This window comes from Pelodiscus sinensis, chromosome 24 (assembly GCF_049634645.1).
Source record: "Pelodiscus sinensis isolate JC-2024 chromosome 24, ASM4963464v1, whole genome shotgun sequence".
Lineage (NCBI taxonomy): Eukaryota > Metazoa > Chordata > Testudines > Trionychidae > Pelodiscus > Pelodiscus sinensis.
Genome location: NC_134734.1, coordinates 11645724 through 11668265, shown reverse-complemented (window position 1 = coordinate 11668265; position 22542 = coordinate 11645724). Strand labels below are relative to the sequence as shown.

General features: G+C 60.0%; 1 protein-coding gene across 1 annotated transcript; it reads left to right on the top strand.

Annotated features, from left to right (window-relative positions):
* The first annotated feature begins 2838 nt into the window (after positions 1-2838).
* On the top strand, positions 2839-22487 carry LOC102444238 (rho guanine nucleotide exchange factor 15-like). Its single transcript, XM_075907144.1, has 16 exons — positions 2839-2985; positions 7346-7655; positions 7742-8899; positions 9322-9367; positions 9681-9730; positions 9949-10160; positions 10927-11087; positions 17905-18057; positions 18565-18694; positions 18864-18938; positions 19049-19141; positions 19479-19633; positions 20335-20499; positions 21029-21114; positions 21286-21390; positions 21740-22487. The coding sequence occupies exons 2-16, from the start codon at positions 7352-7354 to the stop codon at positions 21922-21924; spliced, it is 3078 nt and encodes a 1025-aa protein (XP_075763259.1). The 5' UTR covers positions 2839-2985; positions 7346-7351; the 3' UTR covers positions 21925-22487.
* The last annotated feature ends 55 nt before the right edge of the window (positions 22488-22542 follow it).

Genomic DNA, 22542 nt, shown 5'->3' with positions numbered 1-22542 from the left:
CCCGGGCAAAAGGTGTCACCTGGTGACACTCCCATCCCGGATGCAGGCTGTAAAGGGGGTCGGCCATTGTGTATGTGAGGGAGGCTCTTACACCGAAAATTCCCATTACCATCCAGGCACTGGTGCAGTTCCTGGGGAAACTGAGGCACACACGTGGGGTTACCATAGGACAGTAGACCTCACATGCAACATAACAAGGGGAATTAAACCCCCCACTTTGTGGCATCTCTGCTCCTAGCCCGCCCCCCACACTGGGGGGCCAGCAACCAAGCTGGGGTCTGCAGGCCCCTCAACAGCCCTGCCCCACTCCCTGCAGCCCAGCGGCCTCTGCTAGCCGCCGCCCCCTCTGCAGCCCGGTGTCCCCTGCTGAGCTCCCCAGCAGGCAGGGAAGGGAACTGGGAAAGCTCTCCTGAAGGAGAATCGCTGCACTGGGTGCGGCCAGGGACACATGGGTGGGGGGGCCGCGGTGCCAGGCTGGGGGGCGCGGTGTTAGGCTGGGGGGCGCGGTGCCGGGCTGGGGGCGCAGTGTTGGGCTGGGGGGCGTGGTGCCGGGCTGGGGGGGCAGTGTTGGGCTGGGGGGCGCGGTGCCGGGCTGGGGGGCGGAGTCCCTTCAGTTCCAGGCCGGGGGGAGCCAGGAAGCGAGTCCCCTCCCCAGCCCGGCTCCTCCCCCGGTCCCGAACCCGTCACATGGAGGCGGCGGCGCCTGCCCCGAGCTCAGGCTGCGGCCGCCTGGAGCAGCCCGGCGGCGTGTGCGGGACAAAGGGGGCCTGAGTCTGCAGCGCCGGGCGGGACCCGGAGAAAGACCCGCGCCCCGGCTCCGGCGCCCAGTGCGCACCCGGCTCCTGAGTCGCAGATCGGGCCGCGCCCCCGACGTTGAGCGAAGGTGGGTCTCGCCGCAGAGCCGGGGGAGCGGGGCAGGATGGGGCGGGGGCGCCTCCGCAGTGCGCCGCTGGGCGGGGGCCGTTTCCTGCCCGGCCCCCTACCCCGGCACCCAACCAGTGTCTGCAGCACGGCCAGGCTGTCGCCCCCTCCCCCGCCGAGCTCCTGTGGGTCCCTGCCGGCTGACAGGTCCTGGGTTTGGGTCTCTCCCTCTAGAGCTGTGTCCCCACGGGTGGCCAGGCTTCCCAGTGCCCCAGGGCAGCGCCAGGCGGCGTCGGGCTGCAGGGAGGGGGTGGGGAGGCAGTAGGGTGCGCTGGGCTGCAGGGAGTGGGCAGGGGGCAGTAGGGTGCGCTGGGCTGCAGGGAGTGGGCAGGGGGCAGTAGGGGGCGCTGGGCTGCAGGGAGCGGGCAGGGGGCAGTAGGGGGCGCTGGGCTGCAGGGAGTGGGCAGGGGGCAGTAGGGGGCGCTGGGCTGCAGGGAGTGGGCAGGGGGCGCTGGGCTGCAGGGAGGGGGCGGGGGGCAGTAGGGGGCGTCGGGCTGCAGGGAGGGGGCGGGGGGCAGTAGGGGGCGCTGGGCTGTAGGGAGTGGGCAGGGGGCGCTGGGCTGTAGGGAGTGGGCAGGGGGCAGTAGGGGGCGCTGGCCTGCAGGGAGCGGGCAGTGGGCAGTAGGGGGCGCTGGGCTGCAGGGAGCGGGCAGGGGGCAGTAGGGGGCGCTGGGCTGCAGGGAGCGGGTGGATGCAGTAGGGGGCGCTGGGCTGCAGGGAGCGGGCAGGGGGCAGTAGGGGGCGCTGGGCTGCAGGGAGCGGGTGGAGGCAGTAGGGGGCGCTGGGCTGCAGGGAGTGGGTGGAGGCAGTAGGGGTCTCTCTCTGACAGTCAGTGCTGACCCCTATGCCCTGGCACTACGGGGCTCCGTGCTGCTGCCCTTAGTGGTTCCCAGGCCTTCTCTGTGTGGACTCTGGGAAGCACCCAGGCATGTGGGGGGGCTTGTCCCAGCAACCCCACAATATGAGAGGGGGGGGCAGTGACAGGAGTCAGCAGAGCAGGTGAAGGAGGAAGTGAGAGACACAAAGTGAGTCAAGCTCTCACTGCTGCCGGAATGGGGAAGAAGTTCCCGCGGTGGGCAGGTACCTTCGCACGCAGCGGGGCAGGGAGCCAGGACTCCTGGGTTCTCTCCACGCCCCCAGATCTCCTGTGGGGCGGGCTCACATCAGGCCTGGCAAACCCCAAGCCACCTCTGTGGCATTAAGAGACGGGAGGCTGGCGCTGAGCAGGGCAGGATGGGTGTGAGGCTCCGGGGCTGGCCCACCTGGCTGAGCTCCGGGAACAGACGCTGCCTCACACCCTTGGGTGTTGACACAGGAGGGAAAGTTTCTTCTTGTGTGTCAAGACTGGCCGGCGTGGTGCGGTGGGGGTGGGGGTGTGTAAGGGGTGCCATGCAGAGCGGGGACAAAGTAGGAGGTGCTCTCCCCCCAGCGTTCTCTCTCCACCCCTGGCATTGCCCTTGGCTGTCCCAGCCAGGTCTCCATCCCAGAGCTGGCCGCATTTTCAGAGCAGGCTTGGGCTGGGGCAGCAGGAAGCTGAGCCGGGGGGGTTGGACAGGCTCTGCCTGCTGTGCGAGTGCAGACTGATGGGGGAATGTGCAGGGATGTTCCTCTACCCCCGCTCATTATACCTGCTTGCCCCCAGTGCCGTACCAAACTGCCCCATGCCAGGCACCCCTGCAGCACAACAGGGCCCCCCAGCGGGGCTGGTTGCAGATCGTGCTGGCTGGGATCTTGCTGGCTGGCCTGTTGTCTGGGTTTCCATGCCCCACCCCACAGTCTCTGCTGGATACCAGGTACCCAGGAGGAGCAGAGAGAGGACCCAGGAGTCCTAGTGCCAAGTGAGGCTGGAGACTGATTCCCCCTCACTGGTAGGAGTAAAGCTCAGGCTGCGGGGTGGTGGGAGGGAGGGTGCCAGGGAGAGAACCCAGGAGTCCTGGCTCCCAGCCCTCCCCCAGCAAGGGGCGGGGGCAGGAAATCAGGGCGGAGGAAGCAGTGTGGGGGGGGGGACTGTCAGCAGAATCGCAGCATCAGTCGGGGAAGGACCGGAGCAACTGCTGGCTCGGGGTGAGCTGGGGTGGGGGCTGGAAACCAGGGGTGGCAAAGGTGGCAGCTGGCCCCTCCCCTGCCCCACATGGCCCTGTGATGGATTCACACAGGGTGGGGGGAGAGGAGCCGGGAGCAGGCGGGGGGCTGGCAGGCTGGGGAGCAGGAGAAATCCTGGGGCTGGGGGATGTTTGTAAGGGGCTGGGGGGTCTCTCCATTGTTTATGTTGGAGATTAGCTTAGCCGGGACCCTGGATACTTGGCTCTGGGAGGAGAGTGGGGGCTGGTGGTTAAAGATGGGGGGCTGGGAGCCAGGACTCCTGGGTTCTATCACCATGTGGTCCCCTTCCAATGCAAGCCAGTTCCTGGATCTCTGCCCCCCAAGGGCCAGGCTCCCCCCTTCTCCCAGCTGCACCCCCAAATCTCCAGCCAGGGATCCCCAGAGACTGTAAGAGAAGCTGTCACTGGCCCAAAGGGCATGGGTGAATTCTCATGGCAGCCAGGAACAGAAACTAGGAGTCCTGGCTCCCAGACCCCCTGCCCCAACTACTAGCCCACACCCCCCTCACAGAGCCACGGAGAGAACCCAGGAGTTGTGGCTCCCCCTCTGGCATGGCTCTAATCACTCGATCTCTTGCATTTGCTGCCCCTAGGGACTGTGGTGTGTGAACAAGTTTCCTGGTGGGACTGTTTTAACTCCCTGGCCAGCTCTGTGTCTGCAGAGAGGCCTGCCCCTGTAGCTTAGGGTCTTCTGGGAAGGCCGCTGTGTATCTTAGACCCCATCATTCCTGAAGGGGATTCCTTGCTGGCTCTGAGAGCTGTGCTGGAGCTCTCAGGGTACCTGCTATTTCCAGAACAGCAATGGGGTGCCCTGGAATAGGGGCACCATGCTGGCCGCAGGCTGCCCAGCAACCCATCAGCAGGAAGGGGGCACTCAATGCGAGGGGCGCTTTGAGCAGTGTGGGGGGGCATGCTGGGAGCTTGGACCCTGGGGGCTCTGTCCCAACCCATTCCCCTTCCACCCTTTGTATTGCAGTGAGTTCCTGGGTCTCTTCCCCACAAGGTACAGACCTTCCCCCTTCTCCCAGCTGTGATCCTGACTGCACTAACCACTAGTCCCCACTCCCTTCCCAGAGCCAGGGAGAGAACCCAGGAGTCCTGGCTCCCAACCTCCCCCCAACCACTGGACCCCACTCCCCTCCCAGACTAGAGAGTGGAACCCAGGCACCTCCCATGTCTCCAGACACTCACAACAGAACTGTTGCTTGGTGCTCAGGGCTGCGGATTCCCTGCACCTGGGCTCAGTGTGCATAGTGCAGGGTGATGTCCCTCCCCCTCCCTCTCCTGCTGCTTGGGTGCCCCCTCTTCCAGCTGATTGGTCAGTTCAGTGCTGGCGCAGTGTCCCAGCCCATCCAGTGATAGGAGGGGACTGACAACTTCAGAGCAGCCCCCACAGAGCTGTGGGGAAATCCCCCTTGGGCACTACGGGGTCTAAGATACACATGGTGCAGTGCCAAAAGCGGCTGGCCGGGGGCAGCACAGAGCACAGAGGCCTCCGAAGGAGCTGTGGGATCCAAAGCTCTGTGTGTATAGGGTGGGGGTGAAAGAGGATGTGGCTGCAGGCAGGGGGTGGGGGCTCTCTGCAGACAGCCGGCCTGGGAGCTAAATCAGTCCGGACAGGAAACTCACTCAGACGTCACAGCCTCCCAGGGGCAGAGCATGCATGAGGTCTAGTGGTTAGAGCTGTCTCTGTGTGGACTCCTGGGTTCTATTCCTGGCTCTGTGAGGGCAGTGGGAACTAATAGTTAGAGATGGTGGGGGGAGCCCAGACTGCTGGGTTCTATGTCCAGCTCTGTGCACTTCATTCCATCCTGTCCCCTGACTCTGCCTCAGTTTCCCTGCCTGGGTTCCTTATTGCTGGTATAATCTGGAGCTGGGAGGGGCCAGGGCAACCCTCCCCCGGAAATTCCTGCCCTTCCCGTGCCTGAGGCTGTGGATTTTCCATTTCCTGTCTGCGGAAAGTCGCATTTCCACTCCCTGCTTGGGGGGAGAGGGGGGGATGTCCCTGTATTCCTCTCCCCACTGGGGCTCTGTAGGAGGCCTCCAGCACATACCCCCTGCCCAGTGGGAGATCTATGAAGGGCCAGTCCAGCAATCTACACCCCCAGGGGCTCCTTCTCCTCTCTGCTTGGGGGTCACTGTCCCCCTTCTTTGGCAGGCTTCAGCAGGGAGAAAACCCAGAAGCCCTGACTCCACCTCTCCGCTCTAACCACTAGTTCCCACTTCTCTCCGAGAGTCAGGGAGAGAACCCAGGAATCCTGCCCCCCCCACTCTAGTCGCTAGCCCCCCTTTTCCTCCCAGAGATGGGGGTAGAACCCAGGAGTCCTGGCTCTCATAAGTCCGTGGCTGTCCTGCTAGGGAAGCACTGGGGCTGTGTGAGACCTTAGCCCTGTAGTGCCCCAGGCTGAGGGAGATTTTCCATGCACTCAGCTGCTGAGGACAGGCTGCGGTGCTGCCTGGGCTCCCTGCCCCATGCGCAGGCGGTTCTCCCGGTACAAAGAGGCCCTGTGTGAGCCCTGCTGTGAGTCACCAGGGCTTGTGGGGAGCTTGGCTGGAGCGCCCGCCCGCCTACACAAAGGGCCTTTGAGAAAGGGGTGAGCCCAGAGCTGGGGGGGAGGGCTGTGATGGGGTGGAGTGGGGCTATGGGAGGCCTGGCTCCATGCTGGAGGGGGGCCTGCAGGGACAACATAGGGGTGAGGAGCTAGGGGGGCACCAGCCATTTCCAACCCCTAGACTGGTTCAAACCAGGAGTTTTCCTGTCACCACCCCCTCTGTGTACAGCCTGCTGCGGGAGGGGGTCTCTTAAGGGGGCAAGGCAGCAGTAGCCACTTGGGGGGAGGTCAACTCCCTCAGCTTTGTAGATTAACTTCCAGACCCCCCTGCTTCCCGCAGAGTCCCTTCAGCGGGGGTGGGAGTGACCCACTATGTGTCATGGGCCCCGCATTGCTGGCACCCATGGGTGATTCTCCCCAGTGTAGGGACTGATATCAGGTAAACTGAGGCACTGATAGATGGACGGCCATCCCCGGGATATGGGATCAGGGAGAGAATCCAGGAATCCTCACCCTCATCCCTTTCCCTCCACAGTTCCAGCCACTAGACCCCACTCCCCTTCCCGTCTGTATTATCCAGTGCAGCCCCACAACCCCACTCTCCTGGTCTGCTGGAAATAGCCCAAACAGCTGCAGCCACGCAACAACTGCCCCGAGTCTATCTCCGAGAGAGGACGGGCGTGGGGGACCCAGGACTCCAGGTTCTCTCCCCAGCTCTGGGGAGTGGAGGCTGGTGGTTAGAGCAGGGGCGCTGGGAGTAAGGACTCCTGGGTTCTTTTCCCAGCTCTGGGAAGTGAGCGGGGGCTGGTGGTGAGAGCAGGGGCAGCAGAGCTGGGAACCAAAGCTCCTGGGTTCTCTTCTTGGCCTGGGAGGTAGGTGTCCATCAATGCCTGGTGCCTCAGTTTCTCCTGCCGTCCGTTCCTGAGCTGTTGCACTATGGGAGGTGGGGCTGGAGGGTGATCTGGGTTGGAGAGGGGAAGAGCTTGTGCTGCCCTGCCCCATGCCCAACAGCGCCTGCGCCAGCTGCTGGGGAATCCAGGCCAAATTTAACGCTGGCAGCCGGGCAGGATTAGCCAGTGCCGGGGAGGAATGCTGTGTGGGGGGAGACAGATGCATTGGGTGTGAGGGGCTATCCCCCCCCTCAGCCAAGGCCCCCCTTGCAGCACGGCGCCCTTGACGCTCCTCTCTCCATGTCACTGGGGCTGCCTGGCGCCTGCTCCACCCTCCACAGCAAATCGCTCCCTGCCTCAGCCCACCGCTGTCACCCGTCCTGTGCAGAAAGGCAGGGCCCCATGGCACTGCCCCACCCGGGAGCTGCAGTATGGACATACAGTGGTGGGGGGCTGGGAGCCAGGACTCCTGGGTTCTCTCCCTGGCTCTGGGAGAGTAGTGGGGGCTAGTGGGTAGAGCAAGGGTGGGGGGCGGGCTGGGAGCCAGGACTCCTGCTTTTTCTGGTGACAGCTGGGTGTAGTTCCTGGCATCCCGGCTGGGTCCTCAGCCTCCAGCAGCTGCCTCTGTCTTTTCTGAGCCTCCTGTTCCAAATTCTTTTGCTGACTTGTGCATCCCGCCCCAGAGGTGGCCGCATTTCAGCGCCAGGCGAGGAGTCCCTGTGTAACTAGCCACCCACCCCAGAAGTGGCCACATCCCAGCGCCAGGCGAGGGATCCGTGTATAACCAGCTGCCCGCTCTACTGCTGAGGGATCCCTGTACACACAGCCCTACCCCGAGGAGGCCACATCACCTCCTGACTGTGTCTCTCTCCCCCTGCAGGTGACCATGTCATCGATGGACCCCCTGCCTCCCGCCATGCCCCCCGCCCAGAAGCCGACCCGCATTATGAAGCCGCGGCCCCCCACCCGGCCACGGCCCTGCCTGGCATCCCGGTCAACGGGCCAGGACGCCTGCCCCACTCCAGCCCCCTGCGGGGAGCAGCCGCAGCTCCAGTCCCTGCATTGCTCAGGCAACGTACGCAAGATTGTGGGGCGCTTTGACCAGCGGGCCAGCGGGGGCCGGGCACCCAGCCCTTCCCTGGAGAACGGGGAGCAGCGCCCCCCACAGGCGCCCCTGGGAACAGCGGTTGGTGAGTCAGGTTCGGGGCAGGCTGGGAGCCCACTGGGCATTGTGTGCCCAGCCCCCCTCACCCGGTCTCTGTCTCTCTCCCTGCAGGTCCATTGCAGGAGGCCGGCAGGGAGCCGCCCAGCCAGGAGCCCCTGTACGCCTGCCCCCGGCGCTGCCCCTGCGGCTGCCACCAGCGCCGGCCTGGCATGGTGCTGGTCTGGGTGCCGGCCCCTGAGGGGGAGGAGCCAGGCTCAGACGGCTCTGCCTCCTCCAGCGAGGAGGGTCTCCCTTTCCGGCACCTCCTGGTGGTCACCCCGGCCCCCCAGTCCCGCTGGTCGCCCCTCAAGCCCCCCGACCCGCCCCCCGAGGAAGGCACCGTGGTGCTGACCAGTTACCACTCTACGGCCAAGCAAAATGGGGCCCCGGTGCTGGCCAAACCCCCCCGCCGGGCCAAAGGGGGAGCTCCAGAGGTGGAGGCACCTCCCCCGGCTGTGCCCCCTAAAATCCCAGTCAAGCCTCCGCGTGGGGCCCAGGGCCCAGCGCTCAGCTCCCGGCGTGGCTCGCTGCAGCTAGATGGGGGGCACGGCTGCCCCCCATCCTCCACCCCCTCCCAGGACCCCCCAATCCCTCCCACACCATGTGCCCCGCCCCCTGTCCAGCACCCGCTGATCCTGCCCACACCACGTGCCACGCCCTCTGCCCAGCACCCCCAGAACCCTCTGATCCCGCCCACTTCACATGCCACGCCCTCTGCCCAGCACCCCCAGAACCCTCTGATCCCGCCCACTTCACATGCCACGCCCTCTGCCCAGCACCCCCAGAACCCTCTGATCCCGCCCACTTCACATGCCACGCCCTCTGCCCAGCACCCCCAGAACCCTCTCATCCCACCCACACCATGTGCCATGCCCCCTGCCCAGCCCCCCCAGAACCCTCTGATCCCGCCCACACCACGTGTCACGCCCTCTACCCAGCCCCCCCAGAACCCTCTGATCCCACCCACACCACGTGCCATGCCCCCTGCCCAGCACCCCCAAAATCCCCCGATCCCCACCAAGCCATGCCCCCTACCCCCGCCCCCTGCCCAGCCTCCTCCCCCACCCCCCGTGCAGCCCCTCCCCGAGACCCCACCCCCTGTCAAGCTCTGCCCCCCTCTTCAACCCCCTTCCCAGCCTCCCCCACCCCCTCCCCCGCCCCCCTCCTCTCAGCCCCTCCCGTCCCTTCAGAAGGAGAGCGCCCCGGTGCGGGGGGACGGAGCCTGCCAAGGTACGGCCCAGGAGCAGAGCTCATCCATGCCCCACATCTTGGGTTGGGTGGTGGCCGCCCTCTGGAAGGGGGTGGTTGAGTCGTTCTGAGGGGAGGGCTGAGATTGGGGGTCCTCTGGTGGGCAGGCTGGGGGGAGATGATCGGGGCTCCCTGGTGGGTGGGGTTTGGAGTGGAGCCAGGTTTGGGGCTGGCTGAGGGCGGGTAGGGCTCCCTGTGAGGTTTGGGGGACAAGCTAGGGGGAGGGGATTGGGAATCAGGTATCGGGGTTCCCCAGAGGGTGGGTTGAGAGTCGGGGGGAACCGGGTTCGGGGCCAGCTGGGAGGAATCAGGGCTCCTGGGGGCCATGGACTGGTGCTGAGGGCAGCCCCAGGTGATTACCAACTTGGGAAAACAGCCCCCCAACATCTGCTCTGTATCCCCAGGAGATTGTGATGGCCCCAGCCCAGAACCGGAGCTGCCAGAGGACAGGTGTGTGTTCCCCCCCCAGCCCCATCTGCCCCTGTCTGCCTCCCAGCGCATGTCTGCCCCTCAGCCCCAGGCATCTCTGTCACATCTGCTCCCATAATCCCTTCATTTGCCCCCCAGGCCTTGTCTGCCCCCCAAGTCCCTCTGTCCACCTGCCTCCCACAGTCCCTCCCATCTCTCCATCCTGTCTGTCTGCTCCTCCACAGCCGCTTTCTCTATCTGTCTGCCTGTCCCCAGTCCCCCACAGTCCTTCTGTCCATCTCGTCCCACCCGCCCCCCGTCTCTCTCACTCTGATCTCGTTCTCCCCCCCGACAGGTGCAGCCCATCCCCGAAGGGCCCCGGCTGGGGGTTGCCCTTGCAAGACGGTAGGGAAGATTCTGGGGGCTCTGGTGGAAGAAGGGGCTCTCTGTGGGAGGATTGGAGGTGGGGGATTAGGGCAGGAAGGGCCCAGGGGCAGGTGCATGGGGCTAGGGGAGAGGATCAGGGTCTTGGGAGCAGGGGGATGTTGTGGAAGGGGGTAGGAGCATGGGGGGCAATATGGGTAGCCTCCATCTCCCCCTGACCCTGTCCCCCCCCCCCGCAGAGCCCCTGTACCAGACGTACCGGCAGGCCGTCATCCGCAAGGAGATCCAACGCCAGACGCTGTCCCGCAGCGCCAGCCAGGCCAGCTGGGACAGCGACGCCGCCCCCCCCGGGGCCCCGGGCCCCCGCAGCACCCTCTGGCAGGACCTGCCAGCTGTGCGGGGCAGCGGTCTGCTCGAGCGCATCAGCCCCCAGGAGCGCAAGATGCAGGAGGTGGGTAGGGTGCCCTTCCCCCCCCCACCCGTCATGGGTCCTGTGCCCCCTTTTTCCCCCGCCCCACCGTGCCCCCGGTATCTCTGCACCCTGCAATGCCTCTGCTTCCTCCCGCCCCTGCCATGGGCCCTGTGCCCCCCGGTACCCCTGCCACTGCTGTGCCCCCCACAATGTCCCTGGTTCCTCCTGCCCCCCTGCCATGGTCCTTATGCCCCCTGGTAGTCCTGCCCCATTCCTCCCTCCCTGCTGTGCCCCCAGTTCTCTCTGCCCCACTATGCCCCTGGTAGCCCTGTGCCCTACAACGCCCCCTGGCTCCCCACATGCCCACTGTGCGCCTCAGTTCTACCCCTCCTGCCATGTATCCCTCCACCTGGTTCTCCCCACCCCACCTTGCCCCTGGTTCCCCTGCCCCCTGCTATGCCCCCCAGTGCACTGTCCCCTAGTACTCCCCCACACCCTCCACTGTGCCCCTAGTACCACTGTGCCCTGCTGTGCCCTTCGTATGCCTGTCTCCCCACCCTGCCCCCCTGGTAGCTCCATACCCCTGTGCACCTCTCTTGTCCCCTGGTTTCTCCTGCCCCCCAGCTTTCCCTGACTGCCACTGTGCCCCTCATTTCCCCTACCCCCCCGCTGGGCCCCCACAACCCCTGCCTCCCCATGCAGGTGAGGGATGTGGGGTGGCCGAGGAGAGCACAGGGACCTGCCCCACTTCCTCCCGCCCCTGCTGAGGGCCCCGTGTTCCAGCCTGAGCCCTGTGTCCTGGCAGAGCCTGTTTGAGGTGCTGACGTCAGAGGCCTCGTACCAGCGCTCGCTGTGCCTGCTGGCCGAACACTTTGTGGAGTCACGGGAGCTGGGCGAGACGCTGGTGCCCCGCGAGCGCCAGGCCCTCTTCTCCAGCATCCTGCGGGTCAAGGAGGTCAGCGCCAGGTCAGCCCGTGTTCCCACCCACCCCCATTCCTGGAGCCATCCTGCTTCTCCCTTTGTGTCCTTTCATTGTGTCCCCCCAATGCCAGCCAATGTGTCCTCCGCGTATCTCCATCATGTCTCCCCCTGTGTATCATAGACTCATAGACTTTAAGGTCATAAGGGACCATTATGATCATCTAGTCTGACCCCCTGCACAATGCAGGCCACAGAATCTCACCCACCCCTCCTAGAATAATCCTCTCACCTATATCCCAAGGTATGTCTACACTACCCTCCTAATTCGAACTAGGAGGGTAATGTATGCATACCGCACTTGCAAATGAAGCCCGGGATTTGAATTTCCCGGGCTTCATTTGCATAAACCGGGCACCGCCATTTTTAAATCCCAGCTCGTTCGAACCCCGTGCCGCGCGGCTACACGCGGCATGGACTAGGTAGTTCGGACTAGGCTTCCTAGTCCGAACTACCGTTACTCCTCATTCCACGCGGCACGGGGTTCGAACGAGCCGGGATTTAAAAATGGCGGTGCCCGGTTTATGCAAATGAAGCCCGGGAAATTCAAATCCCGGGCTTCATTTGCAAGTGCGGTATGCCTACATTACCCTCCTAGTTCGAATTAGGAGGGTAGTGTAGACATACCCTCAGATACTGAAGCCTTCAAATGCTTTGAAGACCCCAAGATGCAGAGAATCCTCCAGCTGTGACCTGTGCCCCATGCTACAGAGGAAGGCAAAAAACCTCCAGAGTCTAATCTACCCTGGAGGAAAATTCCTTCCCAACCCCAAATATGGCGATCAGCTAAACCCTGAGCATGTGGGCAAGACTCACCAGCCAGACACCCAGAAAGTTCTCTATAGTAACTCCTATCATCCCTCCATTGACCTATTTATCACTGATAATGAAAGGTCAATTAGTTACCAAGATCATGTTATCTCATCAAACCATCCCCTTCATAAACCCATCGGCTTCGTCTAGACTGGCATGATTTTCCGCAAATGCTTTTAACGGAAAAGTTTTTCCGTTAAAAGCATTTGCAGAAAAGAGCGTCTAGATTGGCACAGACGCTTTTCCGCAAAAGCACTTTTTGCGGAAAAGCGTTCATGCCAATCTAGATGTGGTTTTGCACAAGAAAGCCCCGATTGCCATTTTCGCCGTCGGGGCTTTTTTGCGCAAAACACTTTTTAGCTATCTACGCTGGCCCTCTTGCGCAAATACATTTGCGCAAGAGGGCTTTTTCCCGAACAGGAGCAGCATAGTATTTGCGCAAGAACACTGACAATCTTACATTAGATCGTCAGTGTTCTTGCGCAAATTCAAGAGGCCAGTGTAGACAGCTGCTTTTGCGGAAAAACTTGCCAGTCTAGACGCAGCCATCTAGTTTAATCTTGAAGCCAGATAGATCTTTTGCCCCCACTACTTCCTTTGGAAGGCTGTTCCAGAACCTCACTCCTCTGATGGTTAGAAACCTTCGTCTAATCTCAAGTCTAAACTTCCTACTAGCCAGCTTATATCCATTTGTTCTTGTGTCCACATTGGTATTAAGCTTAAATAATTCCTCTCCCTCCCTGGTATTTATCCCGCTAATATATTTAAAGAGAGCAATCATGTCTCCCCTCAGCCTTCGCTTGGTTAAGGTAAACAAGCCAAGCTCCTTGAGTCTCCCCTCATAAGACAGGTTTTCCATTCCTCGCAACATCCTAGTGGCCCTTCTTTGTACCTGTTCCAGTTTGAATTCATCCTTCTGAAACATGGGAGACCAGAACTGCACACAGTATTCCAAATGGGGTCTCACCAATGCCTTGTACTTGTATAATGGCACTAACACCTCCTTATCGCTACTGGAAATACCTCTTCTAATACATCCCAAGACCGTATTAGCCTTTTTCACGGTCATGTCACAATGGCGGCTCATAGTCATCCTATAAGCAACTAGGACTCCAAGGTCCTTCTCCTCCTCCATTACTTCCAACTGATGTGTCCCCAGCTTATAACTAAAATTCTTCTTATTAATCCCTAAATGCATAACCTTACACTTCTCACTATTAAATGTCATCCTATTGCTATCACTCCAATTTACAAGGTCACCCAGATCTTCCTGTATGATATCCCAATCCTTTTCTGAATTGGCAATACCTCCCAACTTTGTGTCATCCGCAGATTTTATCAGGACACTTCCACTTTTGGTGCCAAGGTCAGCAATAAAAAGATTAAATAAAATTGGCCCCAAAACTGATCCCTGAGGGATTCCGCTAGTAACCTTCCTCCAACCTGATAGTTCACCTTTCAGTATGACCTGCTGTAGTCTCCCCTTTAACCAGTTGCTTATCCACCTCTCAACTTTCATATTAATCCCTATCTTTTCCAATTTAACCAATAATTCCCCATGTGGTACTGTATCAAATGCCTTACTAAAGTCAAGGTAGATTAGATCCACTGGATTTCCTTTATCTAAAACATCTGTTACTTTCTCAGAAAAGGAGATCAGGTTGGTTTGGCACAATCTACATTTTGTAAAACCATGTTGTAATTTGTCCCAGTTTCCATTAGCCTCAATGTCTCTAACTACTTTCTCCTTCAAATTTTTTTCCAAGATCTTGCATACTACAGATGTCAAACTAACAGGCCTATAGTTACCCGGGTCACTTTTTTTTCCTTTCTTAAAAATAGGAACTATATTAGCAATTCTCCAGTCAAATGGTACAACCCCTGAATTTAGAGATTTATTAAAAAAATTTGCTAATGGACTTGCAATTTTATGTGCTAGTTCCTTTAATATATTTTAGATGAAGATTATCTGGGCCCCCCGATTTACTCCCATTAAGCTGTTCAAGTTTGGCTTTTACCTCGGATATGGTAATATCTACCTCCATATTCTTAGTCCCATTTGTTATGTTAACATTATCCTTAAGCTCTTCATTAGCCTCATTAAAGACTGAAGCAAAGTATTTGTTTAGATATTGGGCCATTCCTAGATTATCCTTAACCTCCACTCCATCCTTAGTAATTAGCGGGCCTACTACTTCTTTTTTTGTTTTTTTCCTATTTATATGGCTATAAAACCTTTTACTATTGGTTTTAATTCCCTTTGCAAGGTCCAACTCTACCTGACTTTTAGCCTCTCTCACTTTGTCCCTACATGCTCTAACCTCAATAAGGTAGCTTTCTTTACTGATCCCTCCCATCTTCCACTCCTTATATGCTTTCTGCTTTTTCTTAATCACCTCTCTGAGGGTATGTCTACACTACCCCGCTAGTTCGAACTAGCGGGGTAATGTAGGCATACCGCACTTGCAAATGAAGCCCGGGATTTGAATTTCCTGGGCTTCATTTGCATAAGCCGGGCGCCACCATTTTTAAATCCCGGCTAGTCCGAACCCCGTGCCGCGCGGCTACACGCGGCACGGAGTAGCTAGTTCGGATTAGGCTTCCTAATCCGAACTAGCTGTACTCCTCATTCCACGAGGAGTACAGCTAGTTCGGATTAGAAGCCTAATCCGAACTAGCTACTCCGTGCCGCGTGTAGCCGCGTGGCACGGGGTTCGAACTAGCCGGGATTTAAAAATGGCGGCGCCCGATTTATGCAAATGAAGCCCAGGAAATTCAAATCCCAGGCTTCATTTGCAAGTGCGGTATGCCTACATTACCCTCCTAGTTCGAATTAGGAGGGTAGTGTAGACATACCCTGAGATGCTTGCTAATCCAGCTTAGTCTAACACACCTGCCTATACATTTTTTTCCCTTTTCTTGGGATACAAGCTTCTGACAGCTTCTGCAACTTTAACTTAAAATAATCCCAGGCCTCCTCCACCTCAAGATCCATAATTTCTTTAGTCCAATCAACTTCCCTAACTAATTTCCTTAATTTTTTTAAAGTTAGCCCTTTTGAAATAAAAAACCCTAGTCTCAGATTTATTTTTGTTTATCCTTCCATTTAATTTGAACTGAATTAGCTCATGATCACTCAAGCCAAGGTTGTCCCCTACAACCATTTCATCTATGAGGTCCTCGCTACTCACCAAAACCAAATCTAAAATAGCATCCCCCTTTGTTGGTTCAGCAACTACTTTATGAAGGAATTCATCAGCTATCACATCTAGGAAAATCTGAGCCCTATTATTATTACTAGCACTTGTTCTCCTGTCTATATCTGGAAAGTTGAAATCTCCCATGATTACGCAGTTTCCATGAGTATTTACTTCATTAAAAACATTAAAGAGGTCTCTATTCATGTCCAGATTGGATCCTGGTGGTCTATAACACACCCCAAGCACTATTCCAGGGGAGGATCTGATAGTTTTCTTCCCCAATGTGATTTTTGCCCAAACAGACTCTGTCTTCTCCATTCCATCATTTTTTATTTCTTTACAATCTACCTCATCTTTGATATACAATGTGACTCCACCACCTTTACCCTTATTTCTGTCTTTCCTAAACAGCACATACCCTTCAATACCTGTACTCCAGTCATGCCTAGTATTCCACCATGTTTCTGTCATTCCTATAATATCTGGTTTCACTTCCTGGACCAATAGCTCTAGTTCCTCCATTTTGTTACCTAGGCTCCTCGCATTCGTGTGCCTCATTCCACGAGGCGTACAGCTAGTTCGGATTAGGAAGCCTAGTCCGAACTAGCTAGTTTGTGCTGCGTGTAGCCGCGGGCACAGAGTCCGCACTAGCGGACATTTAAAAATGGTGCCGCCCGGGGTCATGCAAATGAAGCCCGGGAAATTCAAATCCCGGGCTTCATTTGCAACTCCGTATGACTACATTAACCACCCTAGTGCGAACTAGGGTGGTAGTGTAGACATACCCTTACTTCGTTTTCCTCCCTCTCAGTGTTAAAATCCGGCGTAGAGATTACCTGGACATCTCCCAACCATCTCCCCCAAATTCCTAGTTTAAAGCTCTCTTAATCAGTTGAGCCAGCCTCCATCCTAGAAGTCTATTTTGCTCCCTACTTAGGTGAAGTCCATCCTGAGAGAACAGTCCTCTGTCCATAAATGCCTCCCAGTGACTATACATCCCAAAGCCCTCCTTATACCACCACTGCCTAAGCCATCTATTGATCATCATAATCCTGTCACATCTTAGTTGCCCTTCTCTAGGAACAGGCAGAATCCCACTAAAGATCACCTGAGCCTCAATTTCCTTGAGCGTCCTCCCCAGCCTAGCATAGTCTCCCTTAATTCGTTCCAGCGAGAATCTAGCCATATCATTTGTTCCTACATGAAGGATGTTTAATGGATTCCTTCCTGCTCCCTTAACAATCCTCTTCAACCTCAGTTCCACATCCTGTATCTTAGCACCTAGCAGACAGCACACCCTTCTATTCTCTGGATCAGCTCTGGTTACAGGCCTGTCTATTCTTCTCAATAAGGAGTCCCCAATCACGTAGACCTGCCTTTTCCTAGTGACAGTGCGATTCTCTGGTCTATCTCTTGCTTCTCTGATTGCAAGTCCTTGCCATTCCTGTTTTCCCTTGTAATCTTCTTTAACCCATCCTATATCCTCCTAATGCTCCATAAACTCTTCCCCTTTATCTATGGGACTAGCCACTCTTCTCTTCTTCCTTAACCTTCTATCTTCATTATCTACTTACTGTGCCCCTTCTTCATTCTCCAGCTCCACATAGAGCTGTTATGGAAGGAAAAATAGAGCTCCACATACCTGTTCTTGAGCTCTATTTTTCCTTCACTGACCCATCTTTTCCTCTGCCTGGTTCTCTTAGTCACATGCTTCCACTGTCTATTTTCTTCGCCCAGCAGTCCCCGCTCTGAGGCCCTTGATCCTGCTTCCATCTGCATATCTAAGCTTTCCCCTTCAGCCACGTCATGCCTTTGCTCCATCATCTGCTCAAACCCCCTTCTAAACTCGACCAGAGTTTCCACCTGCATCTCCAGTCCTCGGATCTTTTCTTCCATCAGCTCTATCAGGCGGCACTTCATACAAACAAAACTCCTTTCAGGTACCCCCTCCAGAATCATGTACCTACTGCAGCTACCACATCTAATCCTCCTCCTTGTGTTCTCTACTACCTGGGCCATGGCCACTACTGCCTCTCTGTTTTATCTGCTTTCTCACCAAAATCCTATTAGTCCGGTGAACACAAAAACAAACCAAAACACCCCCTCCATAGCAAAAACAAACCCCAAACAAGTCCCAATATCCAAACTCCCCCGTTTGATATCTATGTCGCTGCCTGACTAGAAGACTACCTTTATAGGACTAATCAGGGCTCAGCTTCTCTCCCAGCACACTGCCCCTACAAGCCTCTATACATACAAACAATACGAATCCAAATCCAAATGCAAACTTCTCCTCCAACAGAACTCCCACTCAAACTTGTTTTCAACTCTGTTTGCTGCCTCCTGTGCCGCTGCAGCTATCTATCCCCACCATGTCCCCCATATCTCACCAGTGTCCCCCCGTATATCCCACCATGTCCTCCCATATCCCCGTCTTGCCCAGTGTCCCCCCCATATCCTCCAGTGTCTCCCCCCATGTATCTCCACCATGTCCCCCATATCTCCCCATGTATCCCTACCATGTCTCTCATATTCCCCCGGTGTCTCCTCGTGTATCCCCACCATGTCCCATTGTCTTCCGTGTATCCCCACCATTTCCCCCCATATCCTCCAGTGTCTTGCCCAGTGTGTCCCCCCATACCTCCAGTGTCTCTCCCTCATGTCTCCCCAGCAGGTCACCCCTAGATCCCTCTGGCATGTCCCACCTGGAGCCCTACCATTTGCCTCTCCAGTCCCTTGGTGCCCCCCCGCCCGGCCCGGCCCGGCCCTGATGCCCTCTGTTCCTGTGGCAGGTTCCTGGTGGCGCTGGAGCAGCGTGTGGCTGAGAGCTTGCAGATCCGCGACCTGAGCGACGTGGTGGTGGCCCACGCCCGCAGCGACTTCCCCGCCTACGTGGACTATGTGCGCAACCAGCCCTACCAGGAGCGGGAGTACAGTGCCCTCATGTGCGCGCCGCAGGGCGTGGGGCAGGGGTGGGGCCACAGGGCATGGGGGAGGGGCTATCGGGGCATGGGGTCAGGGTACAGGCTGGCAGGGGATGGAAGCATGGGGGGGTTGGCAGGGCGTGGGGCTGTAGGGTGGTGGTGGGCGGAGGCTGGCAGGGGGTGTGGGGAGGGGGCTGGTAGGGGATGGGGGCACAGGGTGGGGGCTGGTAGAAGGTGGGCAGAGGCTGGCAGCAGATGGGGGTGTGGGATGGGGGGTGGTAGAGGGTGGGCAGAGGCTGGCAGGGGGTAGGGGCAGGGTCCAGGAGCACAAGGTGGGGCTGGCAGAGGGTGGGGGCTGGTAGAAGGTGGGCAGAGGCTGGCAGCAGGTGGGGGTATGGGATGGGGGCTGGTAGAGGGTGGGCAGAGGCTGGTGGGGTGGGGGCTGGTAGGGGTGGGCAGAGGCTGGCACAGGGTAGGGGCAGGGGCTGGCAGGGGATTTGGCCCCGTCTCACCCTTCCCCCGGCACAGGGAGCGCAATGGACCCTTTGCGGTGGCACTGAGCCGGCTGCAGGAGCATCCGCGGTGCGAGCGCCTGCCCCTGCTCTCCTTCCTCCTGCTGCCCTTCCAGCGTATCACACGTATCAAGATGCTGCTTGAGGTAGGGACCCGGCATCCGGGAGCTGAAGCAGAGCGGCTGGTGGTTAGTCGTGGGGGCTGGGAGCCAGGACTCCTGGGTTCCCTGCCCGGCTCTGGGAGGGAAGTGGGGGGCGGGGGACCTGGAGTCCTGTGTTCTGCCCCCATCTCACTGGGCTCCCCCCTTGCTGCAGAACATCCTGCGCCGGGCAGAGGAGGGCTCGGAGCGGGAGCGCAACGCCCTGGACGCGCTGGCCTGCGTCTCCAAGGTAAGCCGGGGGGGTGGTAGTTGCCAGGGCTGCCTGACGCCCCTGTCAGGAGGGAGGAAGGGGGGAAGGTGCTTTGGCTCTGTCTCCCGCTCACCCCGCTCTGCCCCCAGATCATAGAGGAGTGCAACTCGGAGGTGGGGCGCATGCGGCACACGGAGGAGCTGATCCAGATCGCCGGGCGCATCGACTTTGACCGGCTCAAGGTGCCACCGAGGGGCTGGGAGGGACAATGGGTGGGGTGAGGGGTTCTGCTCCCAAGGACTCTGCTCTTCCTGCCCTCCACCCCTGCCTGTCCCTAAGGGCCTGCCCCCCCATAGCTCTGCTGGGGGGGTCTGGTTGTGTGACATCCCCCTCCCATCTCGTCTCCCCTCTCGCACTCGCCCTCCCCATTGAGGGCAGCCCATGTGTTCTGCCCCCCATGGCTCTGGTGCTGCCCCCCGCCTTGTGCTGGGGGGTCTTGCCCCTCCCCTGCCATCTCTACTCTCCAGCACTTGCTGGGTCCTGCCCCCCCATGGCTCTGACCTGGCTCTGCTCCCCCAGGCGGTGCCCATCATCTCGCAGAGCCGGCGGCTGGAGAAGCAGGGGCAGCTGGCCGAGGTGCAGCCCCGCGGGTCCCTCTTCGGCACCAAGGCCCGGACGGTGCCCATCTACCTCTTCCTCTTCACCGACCTGCTCCTGGTCACCCAGCGCAAGAGGTGGGCCTGGGAGCTGGGGGCAGGGCCTGCTGCGAGACGGGGCGGGAGGCTGGGCAGGAGGTGCCGGGGGAGAGGGGGGACCTGGGCCGGGGTGACAGGATTGATAGGATGGCCTAGTGAGGGGTCCAGGACTGGGAAGCTGATCTGGGGCAGAGTTGGGTTGTGGGGGGCTCTGGAAACTCGGGCAGGGGCTGAAGGCAGTCTGGGAGGGGCTAGGGGGCTGGTCTGAGAGGAGTGGGGTAGGGGGGCTGGTCTGGGGCGGAGTCAGGTTGTGGGGGGCTCTGGAAACTCCGGGAGGGGGTGGAGGCAGTCTGGGAGGGGCTAGGGGGCTGGTCTGAGAGGAGTGGGGTAGGGGGGCTGGTCTGGGGCGGAGTCAGGTTGTGGGGGGCTCTGGAAACTCCGGGAGGGGGTGGAGGCAGTCTGGGAGGGGCTAGGGGGCTGGTGTGGGGCTGAGGGGCATTGCGGGCTCTGGAGACGGTGGGGCTGGGGGTGTTCTGGGAGGGGTGGGGAAAGAGGCTCCTGGGTGGGAGTATCTAGAGAGAAGGGAGCTGTGGGTGCTGAGGGCTGGGAGTTGGGGTGTCTGGGATGTCCAGAGGGCCTGTGAGCGGTGAGGGCGGCTGGACTGAAGGGGAGGGGGAGGCCGTGTGGGGGCTGCGACGGGGGGTGTCCAGCCGCACGCTCATGCCCCATTCCTCCCCCAGCGCGGAGCGCTACGTGGTGCTGGACTACGGGCACCGGTCGCTGGTGTCGGTGCAGGGGGTGGAGCACCCCCCCCCAGTCCCCGGCCTGGCCCAGGCCTTTTACCTCACCCTGCTGCACAACCACCAGGGCCGCGCCTCCGAGCGCCTCTGCCGGGCACCCAACCAGTGAGTGCGGGGCGGGGGCCCAGAGAGGAGGCCAGGGGTTGTGGGGCAGCTGGGTGGGGAAAGGACTACAGGCAGGGGTCCGGCACACTGGGGGGGATGCATAGAGAAGATCCTGGAGAGACGGAGGGGCAGGTGGGCAGAGAGTCATGGGGAGGCAGCTGGGGGGTTGTGGGGCAACTGAGTGGAAGACCCCGGAGAGACGGGGAAGGTGGGCAGAGAGTCATGGGGAGGCAGCCGGGGGGGTGTGGGGCAACTGAGTGGAAGACCCCGGAGAGACGGGGAAGGTGGGCAGAGGGGCATGGGGAGGCCGGGAGTACCTGGGGAGGGGTCCCTGGGGAGTAGACAAACGGGGAGGGAGAAGACAGGCCCCCCCCCAAGTCAGGCGGGGGGGCCATTCCCAGGGGGCAGGGTTTCCTTCCCTGTTCCTGAGGGGGCTCTGTAGCTAGCCTGGGGGGAAGGACGGGACCTCCCCACTGAGGACGGGGCGGTGGGGCATGAGGGCTCCTCCTTTCAGTCTACCTCTCCCTAGGTCGGACATGCACCGATGGATGGAGGCCTTCCCCCAGCATGGTGCCCCCCGGAACCAGCCCCAGGAAACCATCTACGAGGACTGGGGTGGGTACCTGCCCTGCCCGGCTGCCTGGGTTCCCTGCCTGGCTCTGGGAAGGGGAGAGGGGGCTGGTGGGTTAGAGCAGGGGGTAGGAGGGTGTTGGGAGCCAGGACGACTGGGTTCCCTGATGAGCTCTGGCAGCCCAGGGGTCTCACCTGCCCCTCTCTGCCCCCCAGATTGCCCCCAGGTGCAGTGCGTGGAGGCCTACGAGGCTGCTCAGGCCGACGAGCTGAGCCTGGAGCCGCTCGACATTGTCAACGTGCTGCGCAAGACGAGTGAGGGTGAGGACCCTGCTGCCCCCTGGAGCCCCATGCCTGGGGGGGGGGGTTCAGGTCCAGCCCACAGAGCCCCTGCCCTGCCTTCTGGGGAGCTGGATCAAAGCCAGGCATCCGCTGGCTCTCCCTGCTCTGTGCTTTGCCCCATTTTGAAACCTCTCCCCCTTGCTCCTCCAGCCCCCCATGACCCAAAATCCTTAGGGCCTCTTGCCCCACAGCTGTTGTCCCCCTCATGCAGCCACAGCCCCTCCCCCAGGCGTGGCTCCTTCCCCCATGGTGGCAGGAATGTGCCGAGCGCAGGGCCGGTGGCGATGCCTCACGCCAGCTGCGCTCCCCTCTCCCTTCCCTCCCTCAGGCTGGTGCCAGGGCCTGCGTCTGGCTGACGGGTGCAAGGGCTGGTTCCCGGCCAGCCACGTGCGGGAGATCACCAACGAGCACGTCCGCCGGCGCAACCTGCGCGAGAGACACCGGCTCCTGCAGGCTGCCCGCCAGCTGCAGCTCAGCCGCCACGCCACACACGCCAAGGCCAACTCCGCCTGAGCCGGGGCCCCGCCGGGCACGGACGCTGCCACAGGCCGGGAACAGCCCAGCCAACTCTCCCCACTGCCAGGTCCCCCCAGCACAGCGGGCACTGCCTGGGGGGCACAGGAGCGGCCTGGTCTGGGACGATCTACCTCAGCAGAGCCCCCCACATGCCTTGGGGCTGGGGGTTGCATTAGCCTCCCCTGAGCCAGCGCCCCCTTGATGCTCATCCTGAGCTGTGACCGTTCCCCCCCTCCCTTCCTGGTATCTCTCCTGGCCCCCCAGCACCTCTCAAGGGATCTGAGGGTGGGGGAATGCCCGGATGGTGCCCCATTAATTTATTGGGACTGGGAGGGTGGGGGGTGGGGTTAGAGTCCTGCCTTTGCAAGGTTTTTATAAAGAGAAAGCAAACATAAACCATGGTCATGTGACTGCCGGGGGGGATACACGGGGGGGGGGGGGCTGTGTCACACTGACCCGCCCCCCCCCCCCCCGGGGCTGTGTAGGGATTTGTGCTCTGGCTGTAGCCTGCCCCCAACCCCCACAGGTTGCAACATGTTGGACACCTGGCAAGGGCTGCCCCACGGCACCACCACCCCACAATTTCCACAGCTAGTAGGCTCAGCTGGGCCATTA

What these genes read in the sequence shown, in the direction of transcription:
- LOC102444238 (XM_075907144.1), top strand. Translation starts at nt 7,352, where the DNA reads ATGTCATCGATGGACCCCCTGCCTCCCGCCATGCCCCCCGCCCAGAAG. An exon ending in CCGGAGCTGCCAGAGGACAG is followed by an intron (nt 9,368 to 9,680) that starts GTGTGTGTTCCC and finishes CCCCCCCGACAG; the next exon opens with GTGCAGCCCATCCCCGAAGG. An exon ending in CGCTGGCCTGCGTCTCCAAG is followed by an intron (nt 18,939 to 19,048) that starts GTAAGCCGGGGG and finishes CTCTGCCCCCAG; the next exon opens with ATCATAGAGGAGTGCAACTC.